Consider the following 11,623-nt stretch of genomic DNA (forward strand, 5'->3'; position numbering starts at 1 on the left):
TTTTGGAGTTCGTTTACTAATTTTCGATGATAGGAGCTTTGTTTCTAAACTCGGTGGCAAGGACGGCGTAGCGCGGGTTAAAAACGTTGGCCTTCCGCCACTATTGTGAGTCACTGGTTCTCTGCTCCCTGAGGACTAAAAGCCTTTGCTTGATGTGTTGTTCGCTCCCTTTCCACTAGGGCTTTTCTCCGGTTTTCATTGTTCGATTCGAAAATCAACATGCAGGTTGAGAGTTGTGTGCTTAAGACCTTAACAGCGCCTCTCAATAACACGGACGAAATACAATACAAGTACAATTTTTTATCGCGACATAAAAATATTTTGGTGGACTGAGAAGCACTGCTAAGTGTAGTTCCGTTCTTTGTACTTGTGACTGTTGTTACTTGATCAGTACCGGGTCGTAAACTTTACATTCTTTGTTTCGTAGAACTTTCAACTATTTCTTCTTTTCGTAGAATTAAGCGTCTTGAATTTTTTATCCTCCTGCCTTTCCTCTCGATTTCTCCCTCTTCCCCTTCCTTTTCCTCCCTTTGTTACTGAAATTTCGGAATCGGGGAATAAGAATACGCTATACTAGTTTTTGCTAATAACATTTGTACAATTCTAGTTCTTTCCTCTGAAGCGTCAGTGACGTGTTTTTTAGTGGATAATCCATCCAGCATTGAAAGTATCTCGAGTAACTGACTGTGCTTCAGTACAGGTACCTTTTGACGTGAACAATAATGACGTGGCTGGAATGATGCTGCATAGTTGCGCACAGTCACTGGTGAAATAATACATGATTCAAAAGTGACCGGTCTGTATGATTTTATTCACTTTTAACAAGGATTTGTCAAGTGAAGAGCGTTAATTTTCTCGCTACCCGAAGGGCCAAAAATTTACAAAAAGCTAATAGGAGTCCTTCACTTTATGCCACTGTTAGTCGACTTTCATAAACAGAGGTAGGTCCGGCCATTCATATAGTTTTTTTTAAATCTGGAAATCGTGTTATCCGGAACCATTTACTTTACTACCTAAGATTGCACTTAGATGAAAGAGTGATTTGCCCATCACTGGAAGATGCTATCTGAAACCCAAACTAGACGGCTAACATTTCCCCCCTTTTTCCAACATATGACTTCATTCTATTGCCCAACGTAACTTTGTGCATGCCCGAAGCAGCTCGATCTAGTTTTATTCCTAGTTTCAATTTTTTCGCCCTAAAATACCACAATTCATCAATGATTCTTATATTTTGCGCAACGAGTTTAGTTTTCCGAGGCACAAAAAGCACTTTTCCTGTTAGCCATGGCCCGTAGCCGGCTAGGCGAGCAATTTTTTTGCGGCCTTGAAACCGATGCCGATGCGGAAAGTTCACTGAAAGTCAAAAACGTTTTATTTATCCAAGCGATAGAAAACTTTAAAACTTGTAACAATGAAATTAGATTTAATATTTCCTTAAATATAAGAGATCTAAGAAACCGAAGCTTTCTTTAGAGGTTTTCATAGAATAGATGCGATTTCGAATCCAAAATTGAATCTTTGAGCGGAAGGCCGGAAATGACTGGGGTTGCTAACAATCCTGGTAAATTCAACAATATGTTCCACCCCCATATCCTAGGTAATGACGTGGCACATGTGACGCGCCTACTCAGTAACGAGCTTCCTCTTCACAAAAACCTGGGCCGCCATTTTGATTTAGGTAAAACCTTTATTCGCTGAATTTCGTTCAAAAACTCATATTCAAACCCCTAAAAAGGTCTTTCTAGTAACTGAATTTTATTTAGATCGTTTAACTAGACTTAAGTTAGTCCTTTAGTCCTCTTAGACATTTTTTAACGAGTTTCTTTTACTTTTCTCGTAGAAGGAAAGAGCAACGAACAGTCATATCATGGGTAGCGTATTTTCAAATCTATTTAAAGGCCTCTTTGGCAAAAAGGAGATGAGAATTCTCATGGTTGGATTAGACGCTGCTGGTAAAACTACAATTCTTTACAAACTTAAGCTTGGAGAAATTGTTACTACGATTCCTACGATAGGTAAGAGTGTTACTGTTGAACGCTTTGCTTCGAGCCCGTCTCACTTCCTGTTGAATTTTCGTTATAAAAAAGACTTTTCTTTGGCCTACTTCTTACTAATTATTATACCTTTCCCCGTTAGGTTTTAACGTAGAAACTGTAGAATATAAGAACATAAGTTTCACTGTGTGGGACGTCGGCGGTCAGGATAAAATTCGACCATTATGGAGGCACTATTTCCAGAACACTCAAGGTTCGTATCTTGATCCGCCATTGGAAATTTTCTGACATTCTTTTTGGATCTTAGTAGCAATTTGTGGAAAGTGGAGTTCAATGTGTTTTTTTTTTTTTTTTGTTTAGGTCTTATCTTTGTGGTGGATAGTAATGATCGTGAACGTATCGGTGAAGCGAAAGAAGAATTGAATAGAATGTTAGCAGAGGATGAGCTCAGAGATGCAGTCTTACTCGTCTTCGCCAACAAGCAGGTAAATGTTTTGCCCCTTTATTCGAGTCATTTTCAAAAGATGATCTTTTTAAATTTTTTGATTATATTGTTAGCGATCTTTATAGGTAAAACGATTCTTGGGGTAGAATGATTTGTTATTACGAAACATTCTATTGGGTCGAAGGAAAATACAAACTAATGCCAAATATCTCTTTCAAGCATATCCATTGATTAACCTTCTCGTATCAGCAATTTTTTGGCGAGAAAACAAATTCTTTTTCTTATTTCCGATCTTAAAATGAAATTGCGAAATGGGTAGTCACCCCGTAACTTATCCTTCAAACTAAAAAGACTGCAATACATTACGTAGAAACTTGTGCAATCAAGTTGTTCATGGTTAGATATTGATTGTGGTAGTTGTATAATTTCAAAATCACGGAAAGCAAAATGCTTGATCTTCAGAATGTAACTGATGTCGTGGTTTAAAAATCATAGAGCTAATGTTATGTATTGGGCACCCAAAGAATGTTTGGAATTTAGCGTCCTTGATTCGTTATTCCCTACAGTGGTATTATTTACCTCGTTCGCTTGAGTAACTTTTCAAAGAAAATATAGCATAACAATGATCTTTAAAATGTACATAATATTAGGTTGATAAAAGATGAAATAATGAAGTTAAGGGACCGATCATTTATTATGTCCCAGGGGGGGTGGTGGAAATATGGGGGGGTACATTTTTAAAACCAGTATTTAGTATTGTTGAAGGGGGAGGGGTATGTTTCCTATTTAATGATTTTAGAGGAGGCTACAAATTTCATTTCATTTTTTTGCAAAAAAACCATGCCCCCCCCCCCCCCCCCCCAGTATAAAAAATATATATAAAAATAATAATAAATATAAAAAAATATATAAAAATATTGGGATCACATTTGTGTCACGATATTTTATTCTTTCAAAATAAACTAAAGCTAACAAAAATCAAAACTTATCCAGTGCCTGTTTGAAGTTTTATGCAAAGCATCAAACAATCTTCTTTGGATTGATTGATATGTCCATACAGTTATGTAGTAACATTTTGCATAACATTGCTAGTAACATATATATGAAGAAAGTTCTGTTCAAAATTAATCATCTAACTTTTCAAAATGAAATAAAAAGAGTGCACAAAAAAAAATCTACAAAAATTCAAGATGAACTGGTAAGAGGAAAGCCAGAGGATATGTAAAAACAAACAAAAAAAAGTTAAGAAGCAAAGAAAAAAATGTTGCACTGTATACTTTCATGCTAGGTCTTGGAATCTGATACTGTACCATTCATTCTACTGGTTGATTGAGTTAATGTGATCATACAGTCAACTCTCATTATGGTGGACATCCTACAAACTATCACTTGGTGTCCATAATAGTTAGCTTCCACAATGGCAAGAATAGAAAGATGTCCATAAAATCAGGGTGTCCACAAAGCTAGAAGTTGACTTTGCAGTCTTTCAAATATTGTAGTTTTGAGTAATGCACTCTTGTTTGACTGCTCAGAATATTTGCTTCATTGCCTTATCTTTCGGGTTTCCACTTTTAACTCAAGTTGAAGTTATATAAATGAGAATGCGTATTACCTAACTGACAAGGTAGAAGGTTCGTCATTTTTATTGTACTGTCTCAATGCAATAGTATGATGGATGATCAGTTGTTATCAGGATTAAACACAAGATTAATACGTCCAAAACAAACCAGAATGATTTGACAGCTTTTGTAAACTTCTAAAAGATGAGCTTACTAAAAGATCCAGGTACGTAGATAAAGATTTTAATGCTCCACTTCAAATAATGGTTTCTTTGTATTATTAGTTATCTTTTTTCTTTGCTAGGCATGTTGGCAGTATTAAAAACAGTCTTGCACCTGATACTGTACACTAAGATCCATTATCATATTATAGAAACACCTTCAAACACCACCTAAAAACTATTGTTCTCCTACCTACCTATGTTTGCTCTTACTTGCTTATTTGCACCACATTGAGTAATGTAAAATCAGACTTGCTTTTGTAAGGTCTCTGTAAACCTTTATGCATGTGAAAAGACCAAAATGTTTATGACCAGCTTGCAAATTGCTACTTTGTTTCTGAATTTAATAACATTGTTATGCCTTTTGCATTGCCATGCATCGTTTTAGTTCTTCATTACAAAAAACTTTTGTTGACTAAAAAAGACCAACTTTCTGAACTTTTAATGTTTTTCCACAACAGGATCTTCCTTTACAATGAACACAGCTGATGTAACAAATAAATTAGGATTGCACGACAGATGAGATAGAAACTGGTATATCCAGACTACACGTGCTACGAGTGGAGATGGTCTTTATGAAGGATTAGACTGGTTATCTAACGAGCTAAAGAAAAGATAAACCCAGTCATGCTGATAATTAAACCTCTGTACTTTTAGACACTAAGCACTGCAATAATTAATATTAAGGTAAAAATGCTTACAGATAAAACGGCAAGTAGGTGCACCATTGCTTTAGTACATGTAAGTCATGTTTTTATACATGAAGCATTCAAATCATTGTTTTTCTATGATCATTGTTGGTCTAAACTATCCTTTACTGCAGACTTATTTTCAACATATTGTAATTTTTGTTTGATTATTTTGATTTCTGTAGGATTTTAAATATGTAAATCTAGAATTATAACGTTATAACATAGTCACAACATATTGATTGGTTAATTAGATAGCATGAGCATGCATCCAAAACTCAATGGTGATGTGATTTAGTAGCACAGCTTATGATAAAGATTTATTTTCAATTAACAAAGCTAAGTCATACTCTAGAAGCATTGGTAATATTGCTTTGGGTGCTTCCATTAATTTTTGGGTGCATGCTGAAGGATGTTTAAGCACTTAATTAAGAAGCTAGAGTCGCATAAGGCACTCTAATGCTTCTATTGTGCTTAACCACCTGCATGCATCCAAAATTCGATAGAAGCACACTCAGTATGTCTTAATAAATTTTCTATGAAATTTGAAAACCAAGTTATGGATTTTTCTCATAACAAAATGAAGGTTAGCACAAGTGGTTTGTGGTCAACTGATGGCTTTAGTACATGTGGTTTAAAAAATATTGTCCTACCTTCTTCCAAAGACCTGTATTACCAATAGTTTGTAGCTCAAAGACATGTTTTTATCTGCATTTACTCTAGTCAACCTATTTGGTTTTAGACTTCAAACGCAGTATCTAGTGAAGGTTAAGCAAGCATAACTATATGCTAAAATATTATTTCTGAATGTTGATTTATTACATTTAAACCTTTTAAGACTCTAAAGAAAGTTAATAGATAAGATTGAGTGATTTAAAAAAAGCATCTTAAACTTATTTTTTTAAATAAAATTGGCTAAAATATTTCTAATTAAAAAAAATGAATTGATACTTTGCATTGAAGTGTGACAGGCACTGAAAATAAGATTAGGTGCTATTTAATTTAAAACCAAGGGTTGTACATGAAGCCAATGTTTTTGCTCTGATTGGACAATTTGCAACACATTCCAATACATTTCCTTGCTGCATAACCTTGCAATAATTTACTAAACATCTCAGTGGAGTCTTGAATGTTTTGAAATATACTTTTGGTTTAGTCCCTAATGTTTCCAAAGCATCAACCATTAGAATGATTGAATGTGATTGGGTGGTTTGTACCCTGTGCAATACATCCACCCAATCATTGGTTAGAAAATAAATATTTCTATGGTAGTGCTGCTGCCTTGTAAACATTGGTGTTAGCTGTTGAGAACGATGGTATATGAAAAATGTTTAGCCTTGCCAAACTCAACTGAGATGTGCAAAGGCAAATAGTAAAACTTTGATTGTGACTTGACTGCAGTTTAGAAATTGGAATATCGTAAAGCACTTGAAAAATGGGGGAAAACTCTTGTGCTTTATATGTTGCAATTTTTACTTTTTTAAATTTACTGTAAGTAGATTGTAAATTGGGAAATGTGATGGAATTCTTTCAAGATAATTACAGTAATTTAAACATATTATTTTTAAGGATTTACCAAATGCAATGAATGCAGCTGAAGTTACTGACAAACTTGGACTTCACAATTCAAGAAATACAAAATGGTACATTCAAGCCACATGTGCTACAAGTGGTGATGGTCTGTACGAAGGACTGGACTGGCTTTCAACCACACTAAAGAGCAAAAAATAAGCATGTAGCCTTGAACAATTATTCCCATTCGGACAATCATATTTTTGGTTTGTTATAAGAAAAGGTGTTTAAAAAAACAATTGAAATGTAATCTTGAATATATAGTTCCTACATGAAATATGCCCTCATATTTTGGTGTACATTTTCCGAGAAAAAATCAAGTATTGCATTTTATTGACATTAGCATCAAGCCTTCTTTGCAAAAAGTCTCAGGTAGTTTAGTAGGGCTCCAAGCATTCATATGTGAATTAATGACAATGACAGTAATATACAGTATGCAGTAGAAAATAATTTTATTGTAAACAGAATGTTTTCGTAGTAGCTTATTGTTAGCGTTTCATAATGTCACGCCAATTCCCTGTTGACAAACAGTTATAGATTGTAGGGTGCACATATATTCATGAAAAAGTATTCACTATTAAAAATGTGTTTTGTTAATATCAATGAAATTTATAGTACAATTAGTCTAGTAGGTCAGCTCGAGTATAAAGGCTTTGCACCATCATGTGATGGCACCCATGACAGGAGGCAGGAAAAATTGAATCTGGTCTAATTTGGTCTAATGAGGGGGAAAAGACTCCTGTCATGGCTGTGCAAAGCCTCTATTGGCTAGGGCACAACAAACATATAGCATACTATTGTCTGTTTTGCCTTGTTTAACATTTCAAGATGCATTTCACATCCTTTGATAAAAATGATTTTTCATTTGTTTCATGGATATAATGTGTTGACTCGAGTCTAGAACTGGTTATAGCTTTTAAATGTACTACTGAAAATGATTTGTATAAATGGAAATTTGAAGCATAATGGTAAGCAAATTGAAAGTAATTTAGAATTTAATTGTTTTGCATGCCCAGTGTATAGCTTTCTGCTCAAACCACTCTACACTTTTTCATTGTATTTGTTAAATAAACCAGAATTTGAATAAAAACACTGTAGCCTTTCTTGTTGTCCTTGTAAGACAAAGGTGCCTACCCTCCGATGAACACTTAGCCTTAGATCAGACAAGAGTTAGACACTGGTAGAGTGCAAACAACATAACTGTGAAACTTTAGTAATACTAAATAGCACAATTTCATGCAAATTCCATTGTTTTCTATTGTTTAATTAGCACAATTTTGTACTAGTTAGTAATTAGTGTTTCACGGATTAATTGTTTGCACTCTATTATACTGTTTTACCTGTTACTCAAAACATATTAGTTGGTAGCAGGGTTGCTACTTTCAACATAGAAAGGTCCAGGAAACCCTAAAAAGCAGGACTTTCAGTCTTGACTAAATATCAATTCTTAGGGTAGAACAAAACAAAATTTTTATGTTTCCTTTTTTTAAAAGAATAGACCTTTCTCATGCGGATTGTTTTGTCCATCCAGTTGCTTCAGAATGAGACTATGATGAAGGTTTCTTCCTAACATAAGGGGTGGCCAAGGCCACTTTGATCCTCCTTTAAATACAACCTTAGTCTATTAGTTTAGTTTGCTATGTTTTTCTGACACACGCATCTTTGTGCTGATGGTTAACTTGAAAGCTATGCTTTGGTCCTTTATCTGAAACTGTTCATGCCGTTTGTCCAATTTTTTGTTCATAATGATTTGTTTCACATATCCTCAATTGCAAATATTAACAAATAATTCGTGTGAATAAAACAAATTATTTGTTCAAAATATATCCTTCCCTTTTTATGTGTTGTGTGAGTGAGTTGCTGGTAATTCTTTTTGATTTGTTTCACATATCCTCAATTGCAAATATTAACAAATAATTCGTGTGAATAAAACAAATTATTTGTTCAAAATATATCCTTCCCTTTTTATGTGTTGTGTGAGTGAGTTGCTGGTAATTCTTTTTGGATATTAACTGTATGACCCCTTTCTTTAGGATTTACCCAACGCAATGAATGCAGCTGAAGTTACTGACAAACTTGGATTACACTCCAGAAGAGATAGGAAATGGTACATACAAGCCACATGTGCCACAAGCGGCGATGGCCTGTACGAGGGCCTTGACTGGCTTTCAAACACGCTAAAAAATGCCAATTAAATCTGCAGTCTGTAAAATATCCTCCCCAAAGACAAGCACCATCAGCTTGTCATATAAAAATATGGTCAAAAAATGTAATCTTGAAAAACAAACTTCCATTTTCTGGAAAAGTGTTTCACTATGAACAGCTGATTTACTGTTAGGTTTGATGTGTGTAAATTGAGGAAGGGGTTATGTAAAGTACATCATCAGCTGCTACATAGAGTTTACACGGTGGTGGTTTACGATAGATTGGTACACCACCATCAACAATTCTTACCTCTCAAATAAGTGTTCTTTGTTCGTTTAGATTGCCATTCCTATTCTCAATGATCTTTTTATATCATCAATGAAAAATTTAACTGACATTCTATTCTTAGTTATTGCTGTCTTTAGATTGGAGGAATGTTGCTTGGTCATCATTACCCGCCAAGCAAGGCTTGTTAAGACTTCCACAAATCTTACTATTTGTTTTGTGAATAGGGATTTTGACCAGACCAACAGGCCGGGCTGAAACTTTTGTAATTATAATGTTGGATTTCGTAGATGAGAAAAAGGCAATAAAAGCTAATGTGATTAAAGTGGCATTCACAATTTCATTACTAAATAATAGTCTCTAACCTATTTTTTCCGGTGCAAATCAAAAATGCAATTGCCCTAATTCACTATGACGTCACATCAAAACAATCTTCAACAATCTATTGTTTAAACGCAAAGGATCATGTCGTCGGACGTGGTCAAATCAACGCAAATTCACCGAAAATTGTTCTAAAACCCGTATCAAAACACGAAGAGAAGTAGAATAGCCAGCAAACGCTCAGAATAGTTTTTAAGTACATATTAACACATATTATACCTGGAAACTAGGCCATTTTAGATTAAAGTGCACATGAACCCTTTGACAATACATTCAGTACCGGTTCTGCATAAAGTAAATAGTTGATTGGTAAAATATTTCTTGATTTGAGTGACGCGTCTCTAAGTTAGGAAGGTTTATACTTCCAATATGTTAATGATGATGACGTCAGGTAAGGTATTTGAGTGTTTTTGTTGTAACTAGTAATACTTAATGCTGGTCATTTTGAAAATAAAAATTTTAAATAGCTTTCATGTAAACCATGAGTAAAATAATGATGCTTTTTAAATACTGTATCTATGAACCAGTTCGATTTTGTATATTTAATTAAGCCTTAATAGACGTCACACTTATTAGCATATTGAAAGTATAAACCTTCATAATTTAGAAACGCATCACTCAAATCAAGAAATATTTTACCATTCAACTATTTACTTCATGTATGATCAGTATTGAAAGTATTGTCGAAGGGTTCATTTGCACTTTAAACTGTTTCGCTAGGAGCAAATTTTCTATCCCCCACATAAACAAGCAGTGACGTCGTAGTGAATTGGCAATTTTTTAGCAATAATATATTCAATTTTCCGGTCAAAAAAACCCAATTAAAAAAAAAATTGCTTTCTTCTTTTTTATTTTATATACGTTTTCTTACAATCTCGACGATAACTCGACCAAAAATCTCGAGCTGGTGATTAAAATAATTTGAACTGATAAGATATTCATTAATTCAGTTGAAACACAGGTAATAATTTTATTAATTTTACCGTATTCTCTACTTTCACATCCCCATAATGCCTTGCGTCTTTGGGGGGTAACCAATCAAAAAACTTTCCCAAATTGAAAGGTTTCTTAATTGAATTTATACTATACCTGCTTTTATCTGTACAAAACTGATTATCAGTTTATTCCAAGTTATTTTTGCGTGTATAGATCGTCAAGAGTTTTGGAAAAATGTATGACTTACGAAAAAAATATTTAAAATTTACCTTAAACGTCTTCAAGCTTCTATCTTTTTCTGTTTCTTTCTTCTTCGTTTTATTTTTGGATACCAAACAAGGTATTGTCAAAATTGTCTGATCAGCCTTCAGCAAAATAAGTGGGTTTTCACCCTCTGGTTACTCCCCAAAGACGCAAAGTATTATGGAGATGTGAAAGTAGAGAATTTATTTATCTCGGTTTGATCATGCATTAATTTTCCTAATTTCAATTAGTCTACCTGGCGTCTTACCCTTTTTCTTCTTCTTAATGAACATTTCTTAAATTTCCTGTGTAAGTGTAATGCCATATGACTTTATTAGTTTAGGTAATAAGACTTCATGCTGTCCAATTTGAAAAGAATTGGATGAAAAAAATTCAGAGGACTGACAAAATTGGAAGAGGCCAATAGACCGAGTCCAATTTGGCAGTCGGAGGAATTTTTCGAATTCAAATACTTCCAAATTGGACAGGCATGTAGTCCTATTGTAGATTAATTATATCATCCCAAACTATACAAGACTAATTCCATAAGTCATAGTTTTCCCTCGAAAGAATGCGAATGGAAACGATCCAAATATACAATAGTTGCTTATATGGGATTATAGAGTGATGATACAATTACCCCCATAAGCGAAATGTACCATATAGGGCTATCCAAATCAAGACGTTGACAAATATTCTTTTGATTGGTTGAAATGCCATTTTAGTGTTTAGCACGTGCTCGAAATTTGCGTTTGAAACGAAAAATCAAAACGTTATCTGTACCTGTCCTTGATTAGCTCCACCCATATTATTTATTGAGGCTACAAACCGAATCGAGACTACGGGTGTTGAAAACATTTACCTGTCGAATCTGCAACCTCGATTTGAAATTAATGCTCTTCCGGCGGTGTGACTATTACGCCGATAAGCGAAAGTCGCCAAATGAGAACATCCGGAATGAGGCTGATGTGTAATACTATTATCAAAATCATGAACATGATTATCATCAAATTCAACACTAACAAAATACTACTAAGGGGTTTCCGCCCACGCCTGCGATGCTATCCCCCGAGAGTATCGTGGACGCATGCAAACGAAACCCCGACGTCTAGAAATCCGAGTCCATACTCCGAACTTGCTATATTCTGTT

At 34.4% G+C, this 11,623-nt stretch overlaps 1 protein-coding gene across 2 annotated transcripts; it reads left to right on the plus strand.

Moving 5' to 3' along the window:
• Positions 1-1,600: 1,600 nt before the first annotated feature.
• Positions 1,601-9,238, plus strand: LOC116301791 (ADP-ribosylation factor 1). Of its 2 annotated transcripts, none has more exons than XM_031710908.1 (5): positions 1,601-1,681; positions 1,844-2,018; positions 2,140-2,250; positions 2,358-2,482; positions 8,517-9,238. In XM_031710908.1, the coding sequence occupies exons 2-5, from the start codon at positions 1,871-1,873 to the stop codon at positions 8,676-8,678; spliced, it is 546 nt and encodes a 181-aa protein (XP_031566768.1). In that variant the 5' UTR covers positions 1,601-1,681; positions 1,844-1,870; the 3' UTR covers positions 8,679-9,238. The 2 variants fall into 2 exon arrangements, with proteins under 2 accessions (XP_031566768.1, XP_031566769.1); XM_031710909.1 differs by lacking the exon at positions 8,517-9,238 and adding an exon at positions 6,481-7,586.
• Positions 9,239-11,623: the final 2,385 nt, after the last annotated feature.

Source organism: Actinia tenebrosa, unplaced genomic scaffold, assembly GCF_029948245.1.
Source record: "Actinia tenebrosa isolate PJP-AT-01 unplaced genomic scaffold, QUT_ActTen_1.0 PGA_scaffold4__44_contigs__length_22323623, whole genome shotgun sequence".
Lineage (NCBI taxonomy): Eukaryota > Metazoa > Cnidaria > Anthozoa > Actiniaria > Actiniidae > Actinia > Actinia tenebrosa.